The sequence below is a fragment of the Mobula birostris genome, chromosome 6, assembly GCF_030028105.1.
Source record: "Mobula birostris isolate sMobBir1 chromosome 6, sMobBir1.hap1, whole genome shotgun sequence".
NCBI classification, from domain to species: Eukaryota; Metazoa; Chordata; class Chondrichthyes; order Myliobatiformes; family Myliobatidae; genus Mobula; species Mobula birostris.
The window spans coordinates 100,550,922-100,569,616 of record NC_092375.1 but is presented as its reverse complement, the minus strand read 5'-3'; the positions used below and the strand labels follow the sequence as shown (position 1 = coordinate 100,569,616).

At 44.8% G+C, this 18,695-nt stretch overlaps 1 protein-coding gene across 2 annotated transcripts in view; it reads right to left on the bottom strand.

Annotated features, from left to right (window-relative positions):
- Positions 1–18,695, bottom strand: part of slc49a4 (solute carrier family 49 member 4) — a 121,418-nt gene that overhangs the window by 41,197 nt on the left and 61,526 nt on the right. For both annotated transcript variants that reach the window (XM_072260939.1, XM_072260940.1), the window contains exon 4: positions 6,336–6,465. In XM_072260939.1, the coding sequence (XP_072117040.1) occupies positions 6,336–6,465 (130 nt within the window). The remainder of the gene's footprint in view (positions 1–6,335; positions 6,466–18,695) is intronic.

The window sequence follows — 18,695 nt, the reverse complement described above, 5'->3', positions numbered from 1 at the left end:
TCTGGCAAACTGTACCGCAGCATAAAAACCAGGACTAACAGACTCCAGTACAGCTTCCTCTACAAGGCTATCAGACTGATTAATCATGCTGATACAATTGTATTTCTATGTTATATTTCCTGTCCTGTTGTACGTACTATTTATTATAAATTACTATAAATTACACATTTAGACAGAGACGTAATGCAAAGATTTTTATTTCTCATGTACATGAAGTTGTAAGAAATAAAGTCAATTAAATTCAAAAAATTCACAGTCCACAGTCGAAACAAGCAGCTGAGAAGAAGGTTGTGAAGAAATCGGGTAGAAAAAGTCTTTTTTTTAAACACTACTCGGGGAGGAGGGTCTGCACTGCGCAGGCGCGTGACGTAGCGCGCCAAGGTTTAAAAACAGACCACCATATACAGCGGGCAGCGTTGTGAGAGGGAGCAGAGTGGGATGCTTTGGCTCAACACAGAGGCCAGGGTAAGTTTTTTGTCCAGATTATTTAGCGTAGAGAGGATGCCAGGCAGGATGTTGGAATGCTCCTCTTGCAAGATGTGGGAAGTTAGGGAGCCCTCCGGCGTCCCTGATAACGACACCTGCAAGAAGTGCATCCAGCTGCAGCTCCTAACAAAACACGTTAGGGAACTGGAGCAGGAGCTGGATGACCTCCAGATCATTCGGGAGAATGAGGAGATTATAGATAGTAGCTACAGGGAGGTAGTTACGCCAAAGGAGCAGAGCACGGGAAATTGGGTCACTGTCAGGCGAGGGAAGAGGAAAGGGCAGGCAGAGCAGAGTTCCCTTGTGGCCATTCCCTTCAACAACAAGTATGCCGCATTGGATACTGTTGGGGGAGGATGACTTACCTGGGACAAGCTGCAGCAGCTAGATCTCTGACACTGAGTCTGGTTCTGCAGTGCAGAAGGGAGGGTGGAAAAAGAGGAGAGCAGTAGTGATAGGGGACTCAATAGTTAGAGGTACAGACAGGAGGTTCTGTGGTCGTGACAGAGAATCCAGGATGGTTTGTTGCCTCCCGGGTGCCAGGGTCAAGGATGTCTCTGATCGCTTGCATGACATTCTCAAGTGGGAGGGTGATCAGCCAGACGTCGTGGTGCACATCGGTACCAATGACATAGCAAGGAAGAGTGAGGAGGTCCTGGAGAGTGAGTATAGAGAGCTTGGTAGGAAGTTGAAAAGCAGGACCTCGAGGGTGGTAATCTCAGGATTGCTACCTGTGCTACGTGCCAGTGAGGGTAAGAATAGGATGCTCTGGAGGATGAACAAGTGGCTGAGGAACTGGTGTAGGGGGCAGGATTTCAGATTTCAGGATCATTGGGACCTCTACTGGGGCAGGTGGGACCTGTACAAGAGAGACGGGATACACGTGAACTACAAGGGGACCAATATCCTTTCAGGGAAGTTTGCTAGTGCTATTGGGGAGGCTTTAAACTAAATTTGCAGGGGGATGGGAACCAGAGTGCCAGAGCTGACAATGTGGCTGGGGTGAAAATAAATGATGTTAAAAGTTCAAGCAAAGCCGCAAATAGAAAGTTTGTGAGTGGTGGTAAAAATCTTCTGAGGTGTACATATTTCAATGCTAGGAGTATTACGGGGAAGGCAGACGAGTTGAAGGCGTGGATTGACACGTGGAATTATGACGTTATAGCAATTAGTGAAACTTGGCTACAGGAGGGGCAGGACTGGCAGCTTAATATTCCAGGGTTCCGATGTTTCAGATGTGATAGAGGCAGAGGAATGAAAGTTGGGGGGGGGGGGGGTAGCATTGCTTGTCAGGGAAAATGTTACAGCAGTGCTCAGGCAGGACAGATTAGAGGGCTTAATCTACTGAGTCCTTATGGGTGGAGCTGAGAAACAGGAAAGGTATGGCCACATTAGTGGGATTGCATTATAAACCCCCCAATAGTCAGCGAGAATTGGAGGAGCAAATCAGCAGAGAGATAGCAGGTAACTGCAGGAAACATGAAGTTGTGATGGTAGGGGATTTTAATTTTCCATATATTGATTGGGACTCCCATACTGTTAGGGGTCTAGATGGTTTAGAGTTTGTAAAATGTGTTCAGGAAAGTTTTCTAAATCAATATATAGAGGTACCAACTAGAGGGGATGCAATATTGAATCTCCTGTTAGGAAACGAGTTAGGACAAGTAACGGAAGTGTGTGTAGGGGAGCACTTTGGTTCCAGTGATCATAACACCATTAATTTCAACTTGATCATGGACAAGGAGAGATCTGGTCCTAGGGTTGAGGTTCTGAACTGGAAGGCGGCCAAATTTGAAGAAATAAGAAAGGATCTAAGAAGCGTGGATTGGGACAGGTTGTTCTCTGGCAAGTATGTGATCAGTAAGTGGGAAGCCTTCAAAGGAGAAATTTAGAGAGTGTAGAGCTTGTATGTTCCTGTCAGGATTAAAGGCAAAATGAATAGGAATAAGGAACCTTGGTTCTCAAGGGATATTGCAACTCTGATAAAGAAGAAGAGAGTTGTATGACATGTATAGGAAACAGGGAGTAAATAAGGTGCTTGAGGAGTATAAAAAGTGCAAGACAATACTTAAGAAAGAAATCAGGAGGGCTAAAAGAAGACATGAGGTTGCCTTGGCAGTCAAAGTGAAGGATAATCCAAAGAGCTTTTACAGGTATATTAAGAGTAAAAGCTGTGACAAAAATACACATAGATATTAGCTGTCCTGTGTGATCAGCAGTTGGTCTGCCACCTGTCTTCGGGAGAGAGAGAGATAAGGAAGACAATGGAGCAGAATTTGGAGATGTGTAATGAAGGAACGGGAGAGAGAGCTGTCTAGAGCGGCTCCCCCTTTGAACCCTGAACTGTTTGAAGTGATGGACAGGCGATTTGGAGATGTGTAATGAAGGGACGGGAGAGAGAGCTGTCTAGAGCGGCTCTCCCTTTGAACCCTGAACTGTTTGAAGTGATGGACAGGCGATACCCTAGCAGGGGGATAAAAAGGGACAGGTTCGCTAAGGCAGGACACACACACGACACCACGAGGTAACGAGACCCTGGAAGCGGTGTCTCCCCGCAAGTCGGCGGGAGTCGTTTTGGAAGGCTGGTTGCGGAACCAAGCCATAGATGCACAGGGTGGAAAGGTACAATCAGCGGGAACCCGGTGTGTGTCGACCCTTGCCTGGGTGCCAGGTTCAGTGCAGGGAAACGATCGTATCTGTAAACGGAGGGGTCACAGTCAGTGACCTCAGGTGACATCACAAAGGACTCGCCCAAAAGCTGCTTGTGAGCAATATCGCAGGTCTGTGTGTGGAAGCCGTTTTGAATGATCATTCGTTCTTGTTTTCTCTCTCTCCTTCCCCCCACATTGTCCATCGCCATGGCAACGATTACTGCGAACTGAACTAAATTGAACTGGACTTTGTGTCACTTTGAAATTGGTCATTTACCCCTAGACAAAGATAGAGCTTGATTGATCCTGTTATTTTAATTCTGTGCACATGTGTGTTTATCCTTGCTGAACTGTTGCATTTATTATCCTTTCGATTACTGTGTTGCTTGTTTCTTTAATAAAACTTCCTTAGATCTAGTAATCCAGACTCCAACTGAGTGATCCATTTCTGCTGGTTTGGCAACCCAGTTACAGGGTTCGTAACAAAGGATTGTAAGGGATAAAGTTGGTCCTCTTGAAGATCAGAGTGGTCAGCTATGTGTGGAACCAAAAGAAATGAGGGAGATCTTAAATGGGTTTTTTTCGTCTGTATTTACTAAGGAAACTGGCACGAAGTCTATGGAATTAAGGGAAACAAGTAGTGAGATCATGGAAACTGTACAGACTGAAAAGGAGGAGGTGCTTGCTATCTTGAGACAAATTAAAGTGTCCCCAGGACCTGACAGGGTATTCCCTCGGACCTTGAAGGAGACTTGTGTTGAAATTGCAGAGGCCCTGGCAGATATATTTAAAATGTCGGTGTCTACGGGTGAGGTGCCAGAGGATTGGAGAGTGGCTCATGTTGTTCCGTTGTTTAATAAAGGATCAAAAAGTAATCCGGGAAATTATAGGCCGGTAAATTTGATGTCGGTAGTGCATAAATTATTGGAGGGAGTACTAAGAGACAGAATCTACAAGCATTTGGATACACAGGGACTTATTAGGGAGAGTCAACATGGCTTTGTGCGTAGTAGGTCATGTTTGACCAATCTATTGGAGTTTTTCGAGGAGGTTACCAGGAAAGTGGATGAAGGAAAGGCAGTGGATGTTGTCTACATGGATTTCAGTAAGGCCTTTGACAAGGTCCCGCATGGGAGGTTAGTTAGGAAAATTCAGTCGCTAGGTATACATGGAGAGGTGGTAAATTGGATTAGACATTGGCTCAATGGAAGAAGCCAAAGAGCGGTAGTAGAGAATTGCTTCTCAGAGTTGAGGCCTGTGACTAGTGGTGTGCCACACGGATCAGTGCTGGGTCCAATGTTATTTGTCATCTATATCAATGATCTGGATGATAATGTGGTAAACTGGATCAGCAAATTTGCTGATGATACAAAGATTGGAGGTGTAGTGGACAGTGAGGAAGGTTTTCAGAGCCTGCAGAGGGACTTGGACCAGCTGGAAAAATGGGCTGAAAAATGGCAGATGGAGTTTAATACAGACAAGTGTGAGGTATTGCACTTTGGAAGGACAAACCAACGTAGAACATACAGGCTGAAGAGTGCAGTAGAACAGAGGGCTCTGGGAATACAGATACAAAATTCCCTAAAAGTGGTGTCACAGGTAGATAGGGTCATAGAGAGAGCTTTTGGTACATTGGCCTTTATTAATCAAAGTATTGAGTATAAGAGCTGGAATGTTATGATGAGGTTGTATAAGGCATTGGTGAGGCCGAATCTGGAGTATTGTGTTCAGTTTTGGTCATCAAATTACAGGAAGGATATTAATAAGGTTGAAAGAGTGCAGAGAAGGTTCACAAGGATGTCGCCGGGACTTGAGAAACTCAGTTAAGAGAAAAGTTGAATAGGTTAGGACTTTATTCCCTGGAGCGTAGAAGAATGAGGGGAGATTTGATAGAGGTATATAAAATTATGATGGGTATAGATAGAGTGAATGCAAGCAGGCTTTTTCCACTGAGGCAAGGGGAGAAAAAAACCAGAGGACATGGGTTAAGGGTGAGGGGGGAAAGTTTAAAGGGAACATTGGGGGGGCTTCTTTACACAGAGAGTGGTGGGAATATGGAATGAGCTGCCAGACGAGGTGGTAAATGCGGGTTCTTTTTTAACGTTTAAGAATAAATTGGACAGATACATGGATGGGAGGTGTATGGAGGGATATGGTCCGTGTGCAGGTCAGTGGGACTAGGCAGAAAATAGTTTGGCGCAGCCAAGAAGGGCCAAAAGGCCTGCTTCTGTGCTGTAGTTTTTCTATGGTTTCTATAAATGCAGAACCATGATAACATTCTGACACCTGCATCACTGAAAGAGAGGGACACCACACGACGAATTCAGTGGCCTACCTGCCTGCCACAATGAGCTACAACAATAGGCCACTCACAGACTCTTACTCCGGCAGCGATCAAAAGGCAGGCAGTTGGTGCTGATGTCTCAATCCTCCTCGATGCATTAATTGACAATTAATGGAAGCTTTAATCGGTGAAATGGAGTCCAACATCGGCTCGCATCCCGTCTATAAGTTTCTTCACATAGGCCTCACTTCCAAGAATCTTCTCAGAGATGGAAAAGTGCTGGATCACTTAGTCAGTCTCCAAACTGTAAATCACAGGTTCTAAATATATTTTAATTTTAATATTTACATAGATTGAGTGCATTTGAAATGCAATCCCAACAGTTGGTAAACATAGGACCAGGGCTTCACCAGATAGAGGCAATCCAGTTGACAGGGTGCAATTGTTAAACTCACCTACTCTGCACCTTTCCAATCAACTAGAATCTATCTTCCCAGCTGAAAATTATACCCATGGCCTGCTCCAATTAGTAGCAAAATGAAGGCAATTAGAAAACTAGACCTATACAATGTTTACTGAGTCTAGAAAAACTGTTAAGTGGGTTGTGTTCAGAATGACTTTCCATCTAAATATTCCTATTTTTTAAACACTGATTAGCAGTGCAGAAATATAGTTCAGAATATATCCAGCCTGATAACATCAAGGGACATTTCAGCAATTTTACTGGTGCCCCAAGGAAAAACTTTTTCCAACTGTTGGTAAGGGTTCAGAAATAAAGCTAATTCTTCCTTTCAGTAACAGTGCAGGAAGCTTATCACAGATGACCTGGCACTAACGCTCTAAATCAGAATTCTCAGCACAACACACTGCACTGCTGAATGTCGATTCACTGATACAATGAAGAAGAAACTCACCCAAGAAGTTTGCAGATACTGGTTCTGTAGTTCAGCCTCTGGCTTGCAGCAGCTATACTCGGTGGAAGAGGAGGGTGGGATGGGAAGCAGACGATCACAACAGCAAACAGGAAAACTGTCACAGCAAATTCTGGGAAAGGAAAACAATTCAGAGCAATGAAAAAACTATGTCAAAGACTGAAGAAATCCACTCTCTTGGAATGGATAAGCCTAAATAGCAATATTCAGTGCAAACAAAATGCCTTAGCCACTTTTATGGAATTACTCGGCTTTAAAAAGTATAACCCAGAAGGTTAATTTACGGGTTGAATCGGTGGTAAAGAAGGAAAATGCAATGTTGGCACTTATTTCAAGAGAAATAGAATGCAAGGAGATAATGCTGAGCCTTTATTAGACATTAGTCAGGCCGCACTTGGAGTATTGTCAACAGTTTTGATCCCTATATCTCAAAAAGGATGTGTGATCATTGGTGAGAATCCAGAGGAGGTACTCGAGGATGATTCCGGAATGAGGGGTTAACATATGAGGAGCATTTGGCAGCTTTGGGCCCATACTTACTGGAATTTAGAGGAACATGGGGGAGGGGAGGATCTCATTGAAATCCCATTGAATGTGAAAGGACTAGACAGTGTGGAATTGGGGAGGATATTTCTTATGGTGAGGGTATCCAGAACTAGAGGGCGCAGCCTCAAAACTGAAGTGTGACCCTGTAGAACAGAGGTAAGGAGGATCTTTTTTAGCCAGAGTAGTAAATCTCTGGAAAGCTCTATCAGACTGTGGTGGAGGCCAAGTCTGTGGGTATATTTAAGGCGGAAGTTGACAGTTTCCTGATTGGTTAGGGCATCAAAGGACATGACGAGAAGGCAGGATTATGGGGTTGAGTTGGATCTGGGATCAGCCACGATGGAATAGCGGAGCAGACTCGATGAGCTAAATGGCCTAATTCTGCTCCTATGTCTTATGAAGATGAAATCTCATTACAATAGTTGTAAATTAAGGTGAAGTAATGGTTAAGATTCTGTTTTGTGAAATGGCTGATACAAATCTTTGGGGGGGGGGAATGAAACACATAGAACATAGAATAGTACAGCACAGTACAGGCCCTTCAGCCCACAATGTTGTGCCGACCCTTAAACCCTGCCTCCCATATAACCCCCCACCTTAAATTACTCCACATACCTATCCAGTAGTATCTTAAATTTCACTAGTGTATCTGTCTCCACCACTGACTCAGGCAGTGCATTCCACGCACCAACCACTCTGAGTAAAAAACCTTCCTCTAATATCCCCCTTGAACTTCCCACCCCTTACCTTAAAGCCGTGTCCTCTTGTATTGAGCAGTGGTGCCCTGGGGAAGAGGCGCTGCTATCCACTCTATCTATTCCTCTTAATATCTTTTACACCTCCATCATGTCTCCTCTCATCCTCCTTCTCTCCAAAGAGTAAAGCCCTAGCTCCCTTAATCTCTGATCATAATACATACTCTCTAAACCAGGCAGCATCCTGGTAAATCTCCTCTGTACCCTTTCCAATGCTTCCACATCCTTCCTACAGTGAGGTGACCAGAACTGCACACAGTACTCCAAGTGTGGCCTAACCAGAGTTTTATAGAGCTGCATCATTACATTGTGACTCTTAAACTCTATCCCTCGACTTATGAAAGCTAACACCCCATAAGCTTTCTTAACTACCCTATCTACCCGTGAGGCAACTTTCAGGGATCTGTGAACATGTACCCCCGAATCCCTCTGCTCCTCCACACTACCAAGTATTCTGCCATTTACTTTGTACTCTGCCTTGGAGTCTGTCCTTCCAAAGTGTACCACCTCACACTTCTCCGGGTTGAACTCCATCTGCCACTTCTCAGCCCACTTCTGCATTCTATTAATGTCTCTGCAATCTTCGACAATCCTCTACACTATCTACAACACCACCAACCTTTGTGTCCTCTGCAAATTTGCCAACCCACCCTTCTACCTCCAAATCCAGGTTGTTAATAAAAAATCACGAAAAGTAGAGGTCCCAGAACAGATCCCTGTGGGACACCACTAGTCACAATCCTCCAATCTGAATTTACTCCCTCCACCACCACCCTCTGTCTTCTTCAGGCAAGCCAATTCTGAATCCACCTGGCCAAACTTCCCTGGATCCCATGCCTTCTGACTTTCTGAATAAGCCTACCGTGTGGAACCTTGTCAAATGCCTTACCATGTAGATCATATCAACTGCACTACCATCATCTATATGCCTGGTTACTTCCTCAAAGAACTCTATCAGGTTTGTTAGACATGATCTGCCCTTCACAAAGCCATGCTGACTGTCCCTGATCAGACCATGATTCTCTAAATGCCCATAGATCCCATCTCTAAGAATCTTCTTCAACAGCTTTCCCACCACAGACGAAACGCTTACTGGTCTACAATTACCCGGACTATCCCTACTACCTTTTTTGAGCAAGGGGACAACATTCGCCTCCCTCCAATCCACCGGTACCATTCCCTTGGACAACGAGGACATAAAGATCCTAGCCAGAGGCTCAGCAATCTCTTCCCTTACCTCGTGGAGCAGGCTGGGGAATATTCCGTTAGGCCCCGGGGACTTATCCATCCTAATGTCTTTTAACAACTCCAACGCCTCCTCTCCCTTAATATCAACATGCTCCAGAACATCAATCTCACTCATATTGTCCTCACCGTCATCAAGTTCCCTCTCATTGGTGAATACCAAAGAGAAGTACTCATTGAGGGCCTCACTCACTTCCACAGCCTCCAGGCACATCTTCCCACCTTTATCTCTAATTGGTCCTACCTTCATTCCTGTCATCCTTTTGTTCTTCACAACTGAAGAATGCCTTGGGGTTTTCCTTTACCCTACTCGCCAAGGCCTTCTCATGCCCCCTTCTTGCTCTTCTCAACCCCTTCTTAAGCTCCTTTCTTGCTACCCTATATTCCTCAATGGACCCATCTGATCCTTGCTTCCTAAACCTCATGTATGCTGCTTTCTTCCACCTGACTAGATTTTCCACCTCACTTGTCACCCATGGTTCCTTCACCCTACCATTCTTCATCTTCCTCACCAGGACTAATTTATCCCTAACATCCTGCAAGAGATTCCTGAACATCGACCACATGTCCATAGTATATTTCCCTGCAAAAACATCGTCCCAATTCACACCCACAAGTTCTAGCCTTATAGCCTCATAATTTGCCCTTACCCAATTAAAAATTTTCCTGTCCTCTCTGATTCTATCCTTTTCCATGATAATGCTAAAGGCCAGGGAGCGGTGGTCACTGTCCCCCAGATGCTCCCCCACTGAGAGATCTCATAGTCATACTTTATTGATCTCGGGGGAAATTGGTTTTCGTTACAGTTGCACTGTAACTGACCTGTGACCTGACCCGGTTCGTTACCTAATACTAGATCTAGTATGGCATTTCCCCCTCGTCAGCCTGTCAACATACTGTGACAGGAATCCATCCTGGACACACTTAACAAACTCTGCCCCGTCTAAACCCTTGGAACTAATCAGGTGCCAATCAATATTAGGGAAGTTAAAGTCACCCATGATAACAACCCTGTTATTTTTGCACCTTTCCAAAATCTGCCTCCCAATCTGTTCCTCGGTATCTCTGTTGCTACCAGGGGGCCTACAGAATACTCCCAATAGAGTAACTGCTCCCTTCCTGTTCCTGACTTCCACCCATACTGACTCAAGAGGATCCTACTACATTACCCACCCTTTCTGTAGCTGTAACAGTATCTCTGACCAGTAATGTGACCCCCTCCTCCCCTTCCCCCCCCCCTCCACTCTCTATCCCTTTTAAAGTACTGAAATGCAGGAATATTGAGAATCCATTCCTGCCCTGGTGCCAGCCAAGTCTCTGTAATGGCCACTACATCATAATTCCATGTACGTATCCAAGCTCTCAGTTCATCACCTTTGTTCCTGATGCTTCTTGCATTGAAGTACACCCACTTTAGTCCTTCTACCTTCACTCCCTTTATTCTGCTTCTCCTTCCCCAAAGCCTCTCTATATATTAGATCTGGCTTTACTCCATGCACTTCTTCCACTGCTCTATCACCCATCCCATCCCCCTTGCAAATTAGTTTAAACCCTCCCGAACCATGCTAGCAAACCTACCTGCAAGGATATTGCTCCCCCTCAAGTTCAGGTGCAACCCATCCAATCTGTACAAGTCTCACCTTCCCTAGAAGAGATCCCAATGATCCAAAAATCTAAAACCCTGCCCCCTGCACCAACTCCTCAGCTACGCATTCAACTACCATCTCCTCCAGTTCTTACCATCACTATCATGTAGCACTGGCAGCAATCCTGAGAACGCCACCCTTGAGGTCCTGTTCTTCAGCCTTCTTTCTGCCTAGTTACCGAAACTCACACTTCAGGACCTCATCCATCTTCCAGCCTATGTCATTGGTGCCAACATGTATCATGACTTCTGGTTGTTTTCCCTCTTGTACCAGGATGTCGTGCACCCGGTCAGAGACATCTCGGACCCTGGCACCTGGGAGGCAACAAACCATGAGGGTGTCCTCACGTCCACAAAACCTCCTGTCTGCTCCCCTGACTATAGAGGCCACAATGACGACAGCTCTCCTCTTCTCCGTCCCACCCTTCTGTACCACAGGGTCAGACTCAGTGCTGGAGTAAATAAAGCTTTATTTGTCACATGTAAATCAAAACATTCAGTGAAATGTGTTACTTTGCCTAACACAGTTCAAGGATTGTGCTGGGGACAGCCACAAGTATTTTCACACATCCGACGCCAAAATAGCATGCCCTCAACTCACTAACCCTAAAAGTACATCCTTGGAATATGGGGAATATGGGAGGAAACTGGTCATCTAGAGGAAACCCACACAAGTCACAGGGAGAACATACAAACTCCTTAAAAACAACAGCATCGTAACTGTTCACACTCTCTTGATTGTACACTCTTTCAGAAAAGAGCTAACAGGTATATCCCATTCAATTTACCTGGTCCATTTCCGAAACCTCCCTCTCCTTTCTCAATCTGTCTCCATCTCTGGAGCCAGTTTATCTATCCACTGATATATTACATAAACCCCAATGATTCTCACAGCTATCTGAACTATACAGTGGCATGCAAAAGTTTGGGCACCCCGGTCAAAATTTCTGTTACTGTGAATAGCTAAGCTAGTAAAAGATGACCTGATTTCCAAAAGGCATGAAGTTAAAGACGACACATTTCTTTAATATTTTAAGCAAGATTACTTATTTTATTTCCATCTTTTACAGTTTCAAAAAAACAAACAAGGAAAAGGGCCGAAGTAAAAGTTTGGGCACCCTGCATGGTCAGTACTTAGTAACACCCCCTTTGGCAAGTATCACAGTTTGTAAACGCTTTCTGTAGCCAGCTAAGAGTCTTTCAATTCTTGTTTGGGGAATTTTCACCATTTTTCCTTGCAAAAGGCTTCTAGTTCTGTGAGATTCTTGGGCCGTCTTGCATGCACTGCTCTTTTGAGGCCTATCCACAGATTTTCGATGATGTTTAGGTCAGGGGACTGAGAGGGCCATGGCAAAACCTTCAGCTTGCGCCTCTTGAGGTAGTCCATTGTGGATTTTGAGGTGTATTTAGGATCATTATCCTGTTGTAGAACCCATCCTCTTTTCACCTTCAGCTTTTTTACAGATGGTATGATGTTTGCTTCCAGAATTTGCGGGTATTTAATTGAATTCATTCTTCCCTCTACCAGTGAAATGTTCCCGTGCCACTGGCTGCAACACAAGCCAAAAGCATGATCGATCCACCCCTGTGCTTAACAGTGGGAGAGGTGTTCTTTTCATGAAATTCTGAACCCTTTTTTCTCCAAACATACCTTTACTCATTGCAGCCAAAAAGTTCTATTTTAACTTCATCAGTCCACAGAACTTATTTCCAAAATGCATCAGGCTTGTTTAGATGTTCCTTTGCAAACTTCTGACGCTGAATTTTGTGGTGAGGACGCAGGAAAGGTTTTCTTCCGATGACTCTTCCATGAAGGTCATATTTGTGCAGGTGTCACTGCACAGTAGAACAGTGCACCACCACTCCAGAGTCTGCTAAGTCTTCCTGAAGGTCCTTTGCAGTCAAACGGGGGTTTTGATTTGCCTTTCTAGCAATCCTACGAGCAGTTCTCTCGGAAAGTTTTCTTGGTCTTCCAGACCTCAACTTGACCTCCAGCGTTCCTGTTAACTGCCATTTCTTAATTACATTACAAACTGAGGAAACAGCTACCTGAAAACGCTTTGCTATCTTCTTATAGCCTTCTCCTGCTTTGTGGGCATCATTTATTTTAATTTTCAGAGTGCTAGGCAGCTGCTTAGAGGAGCCCATGGCTGCTGATTGTTGGGACAAGGTTTGAGGAGTCAGGGTATTTATAAAGCTTTGAAATTTGCATCACCTGGCCTTTCCTAACAATATCCGTGAACAAGTCACACTCAGGTTGGAGGAGTAACACCTTATTCCACCTGGATAGTCTGCAACCTGATAGCATGAACATCCATTTCTCCACCTTCTGATAAATGCACCCCCCCCTTCACCATTCCCAGTTCCTTCTCTCATCTCATCCCTTACCTGCCCATCTTTCTCCCTTCCCTTTCTTCTGTGGTCTTCTGTCCTCTCCCATCAGATTCCCCTTCTTCAGCCCTTTACCTCTTTCACGAATTGACTTCCCAGCTCTTTACTTCACCCTTCCCCCTCTCCATTTCACCTACCACCTACTACCTCGTACTTCTTTCACTCTTCCCCCACCTTCTTATACTGACTTCTAATCTCTTATTTCCAGTCCTGATGAAGGGTCTTGGCTCAAAAGTCAACTGTTTACTCTTTTTCATAGGTGCTGCCTGGCCTGCTGAGCTCCTCCAGCATTTTGTGTGTACTACAACATTTGTTGCAATGTGCATAGGTAATAGAGGATGTGATTGTCATGAAAGAGCTACTGGTCCAACCGCTAATTCTGTGGCCTGACTTGCAGTAGAAATCTCTATCAATGAGTTTTATACAAGACATTGCTGAGGGTGCACTTGAAATATTATGCTCAGTTTTAGTCACCGTGCTACAGGAAAGATGCCATTAAAGCTAGAAAGAGTGCAAATGAGATTTACAAGGACTCAAGGGACTGGGTAATGGAGAGAGGCTGAGTAGACAGACTTTATTCATTGCAGTGTAGGAAAATGAAGATTCAGCTTACAGAGGTGTGTAAAATCATGAAGGGCATAAATAGAGTGAATGTGCACAGTATTTCTTTGTAGGGTTTGCGAATCAAGAACTAGAGGGCAAGGGTTGAAGCAAAGAAGTGAGAAGGGTAACTTTTTTACCCAGTGGATGCTCCAGAAAGGCAGTGTTCATTATTAAGGACCTCCAGCACCCAGGGCATGATCTTTTCTCACTGTTACCATCAGGTAGGAGGTACAGAAGCCTGAAGGCACACACTCAGTGATTCAGGAACAGCTTCTTCCCCTCTGCCATTGAATTCCTAAACAGACATTGAACCCGTAAACACTACCTCACATTTTAAATAAATATCATTTCTGCTTTTTGCATGATTTTTAATCTATTCAATATATGTATACTGTAATTGACTTATTTATTATCTTTCTTCTTCTTCTATATTATGTATTGCATTAAACTGCTGCTGCTAAGTTAACAAATTTCACGACACATGCCACTGATAATAAACCTGATTCTGATATATGAAATAAGCTGCCAATGGAAATGGTTGAGGCAGGTACATTAACAACTTTTAAAAAACACTTTGACAAGTACATGGAAATGTTTAGTGGGCCACGGGCCAAACATGGATAAATGGTACTAGCTTAGATGGTCATTTTAGTAATTGTGGGGGAGCTGGGCCGAAAGGCCAATTTCAATGGTCTCTGACTCTTGGACTTTACTTTGGAATTAAGACAGGTTCAAGATGAAAAGGAACAATTTAAAGGGAACCCGAGTGACAATTTGTTTTGACAGAGGGTCATGCATAGATTGAACAAATCGGCAGAGGTGGCTATAGGTACAATTATCACATTTGACTTTTCAACAGGTACATGGATAAGAAAAGCTTAGAGGGATAAGTGCCAAACTCAGGCAATGGGTCATAGACAGCTTGGTTGGAATTCACAATTGGGTCAGAAGGCTTGTTTCTCATGCTGTGCAGTTCAAGTGACCTCTGTATCACCATAAATGGTCAAAACAATCAGCTCAGTCATATCTCTACATGATCTGAGGTGTTTAACATTATAAAATAATTTGATGCAGAGAAATTGGAGGAACCCAGAACAAGGAAACCCAATAAAATTAGTTAGGTCACTCCGAAAGCAAATAACTCATGGTTATGAATGGGTTATCCAGCATTTGTTGCCTATCCCTAAATATCCTCAACATGGCAGTGGGAGAGTTACCTTCTTAAACAGCTGGAAATGATACTCTCAGTATTGTCGAGGAGTATAAAGAACGTAAAAAGAATCTTAAGAAAGAAATTAGAAAAGCTAAAAGAAGATACGAGGTTGCTTGGGCAAGTAAGGTGGAAATAAATTCAAAGGGTTTCTACAGTTATATTAATAGCAAAAGGATAGTGAGGGATAACAGCAACACTCACAACATGCTGGAAGAACTCAGCAGGTCGGGCAACATCAGTGGAAACAATGAGTCGACGTTTCGGGCTGGAACCCTTCGTCAGGACTGAAGAGGGAAGGGGCAGAGGCCCTATAAGGAAGGTGGGGGAGGGTTGGAAGGAGAAGGCTGGTAGGTTCAGTTGAAAAACCAGTAATTTGAAAGACAAAGGCGTGGGGGAGGGGAAGCAGGGAGGTGATAAGCAGGAAAACAATGGGTACCTAGAAGGAGGCAGAACCATGAGGGAGGTGATAGGCAGCTGGGGGGCAAGCGCAAGTGCTACACCTGCCCCTACACCTCCTCTCTTGCCACCATTCAGGGCCCCAAACAGTACCTCCAAGTGAGGCAACACTTCACTTGTGAGTCTGTTGGGGTCATCTATTGCATCCGGTGCGGCCTCCTCTACATCGGTGAAACCCGATGCAGATTGGGGGACCGCTTTGTCAAGCACCTCCGGTCCGTCCACCACAACAGACAGGATCTCCCAGTAGTCACCCTCTTCAACTCTGCTTTCCACTCCCATTCAGATATGTCCATACATGGCCTCCTCTACTGCCATGATGAGGTTAAACTCAGGTTGGAGGAGCAACACCTCATATACCGTCTAGGTAGTCTCCAGCCCCTTGGTATGAACGCAGAATTCTCCAACTTCCAGTAATTCCCTCCCCCTCCCTTCCCCTATCCCTATGTCACTCTGTCCCCTCCCCCAGCTGCCTACCACCTCCTTTTTGGTTCCATCTCCTACTACCCATTGTGTTTTCCCCTATTCTTTCTTCACCTTTCCTGCCTATCACCTCCCTGCTTCCCTTCCCCCACCCCCTTATCTTCCCTCTTACTGGTTTTTCACCTGGAACCTACCAGCTTTCTCTTTTCCATGGATGCTGCCTGACCTGCTGAGTTCCTCCAGGGTGTTGTGAGTGTTGCTTTGACCCCAGCATCTGCAGATTATTTTGTGTTTACGAGGCAGCTGGGGGAGGGGGGCAGAGTGAAATAGGGATAGAGGAATAAAATAGTGAGGGATAAAATTGGTCCCTCAGAGAATCAGAGTGGACAGCTATGTGTGGAACCAAAAGAGATGGGGGAGATTTTGAACAATTTCTTTTCTTCAGTATTCACTAAGGAGAAGGATATTGAATTGTGTAACAGGTAGGGAAGTTATGGAAACTATGATGATTAAAGAAGAGGAAGTATTGGCACTTTTAAGGAATATAAAAGTGGATAGGTCTCAGGGTCCTGACAGGATATTCCCTAGGACCTTGAGGGAAGTTAGTGTGGAAATAGCAGGGGTCCTGACAGAAGGATTTTAAATGTCATTAGAAACGGGGATGGTGCCAGAGGATTGGCGTATTGCTCATGTTGTTCCATTGTTTAAAAAGGGTTTCTAAGAGTAAACCTAGCAATTATCGGCCTGTAAGTTTGATGTCAGCAGTGGGTAAATTAATGGAAAGTATTCTTAGAGATGGTATACATAATTATCTGGATTGACAGGGTCTGATTAGGAACAGTCACATGGATTTGTGCGTGGAAGGTCACGTTGAATTTTTTTGAAGAGGTTACTAGGAAAGTTGACAAGGGTAAAGCAGTGGATGTTGTCTATATGGCCTTTGACAAGGTTCCACACGGAAGGTTAGTTAGGAAGGTTGAATCGTTGGGTATTAATATTGAAGTAGTAAAATGGATTCAACAGTGGATGGATGGGAGATGCCAGAGAGTAGTGGTGGATACCTGTTTGTCAGGTTGGAGGCCAGTGACTAGTGGTGTGACTCAGGGATCTATACTGGGTCCAATGTTGTTTGTCATATACATTAATGATCAGGATGATGGAGTGGTAAATTGGATTAGCAAGTAGGCAGATGATACTAAGGTAGGTGGCATTGTGGATAATGAAGTAGGCTTTCAAAGCATGCAGAGAGATTTAGACCAGCTAGAAGAGTGGGCTGAAAGATGGCAAATGGAGTTTAATGCTGAGGTGTGAGGTGCTACATTTTGGTAGGACTAATCAAAATAGGACATACATGGTAAATGGTAGGGCACTGAAGAATGCAGTAGAACAGAGGGATCTAGGAATAATGGTGCATAGTTCCCTGAAGGTGGAATCTCATGTGGATAGGGTGGTGAAGAAAGCTTTTGGTATGCTGGCCTTTATTAATCAGAGCATTGAGGAAAAGGAGTTGGGATGTAATGTTAAAATTGTACAAGGCATTGGTAAGGTCAAATTTGGAGTATTGTGTACAGTTCTGGTCACCGAATTATAGGAAACATGCCAACCAGAGAGAGTACAGAGAAGATTTACTAGAATGTTAACAACAGGAATTCTGCAGATGCTGGAAATTCAAGCAACACACATCAAAGTTGCTGGTGAACGCAGCAGGCCAGGCAGCATCTCTAGGAAGAGGTACAGTCGACGTTTCAGGCCGAGACCCTTTGTCAGGACTAACTGAAGGAAGAGTTAGTAAGAGATTTGAAAGTGGGAGGGGGAGGGGGAGAGGGAGATCCAAAATGATAGGAGAAGACAGGAGGGGGAGGGATGGAGCCAAGAGCTGGACAGGTGATTGGCAAAGGGGATATGAGAGGATCATGGGACAGGAGGTCCGGGGAGAAAGACAAGGGGGGGGTGGGGGGGGAACCCAGAGGATGGGCAAGGGGTATAGTCAGAGGGACAGAGGGAGAAAAAGGAGAGAGAGAGAAAGAATGTGTGTATAAAAATAAATAACGGATGGGGTACGAGGGGGAGGTGGGGCATTAGCGGAAGTTGGAGAAGTCGATGTTCATGCCATCAGGTTGGAGGCTACCCAGACGGAATATAAGGTGTTGTTCCTCCAACCTGAGTGTGGCTTCATCTTTACAGTAGAGGAGGCCGTGGATAGACATGTCAGAATGGGAATGGGATGTGGAATTAAAATGTGTGGCCACTATCTGCGTCCGGTGCTCCCGAAGTGGCCTTCTATATATTGGCGAGACCCGACGCAGACTGGGAGACCGCTTTGCTGAACACCTACGCTCTGTCCGCCAGAGAAAGCAGGATCTCTCAGTGGCCACACATTCCACATCCCGTTCCCATTCTGACATGTCTATCCACGGCCTCCTCTACTGTAAAGATGAAGCCACACTCAGGTTGGAGGAACAACACCTTATATTCCGTCTGGGTAGCCTCCAACCTGATGGCATGAACATCGACTTCTCCAACTTCCGCTAATGCCCCACCTCCCCCTCGTACTCCATCCATTATTTATTTTTATACACACATTCTTTCTCTCACTCTCCTTTTTCTCCCTCTGTCCCTCTGACTATACCCCTTGCCCATCCTCTGGGTTCCCTCCCCCACCTCCCCACCCCCATCTTTCTCCCCAGACCTCTTGTCCCATGATCCTCTCATATCCCCTTTACCAATCACCTGTCCAGCTCTTGGCTCCATCCCTCCCCCTCCTATCATTTTGGATCTCCCCCTCCCCCTTTCAAATCTCTTACTAACTCTTCCTTCAGTTAGTCCTGACAAAGGGTCCTGGCCCAAAACGTCGACTGTACCTCTTCCTAGAGATGCTGCCTGGCCTGCTGCGTTCACCAGCAACTTTGATGTGTGTTGCTTACTAGAATGTTACCTGGGTTTCAGCACCCAAGTTACAGAGAAAGGTTGAACAAGTTGTGTCTTTATTCTTTGGAGCATAGAAGGTTGAGGGGGAACTTGATAGAGGTATTTAAAATGATGAGGGGGATAGATAGAGTTGACAT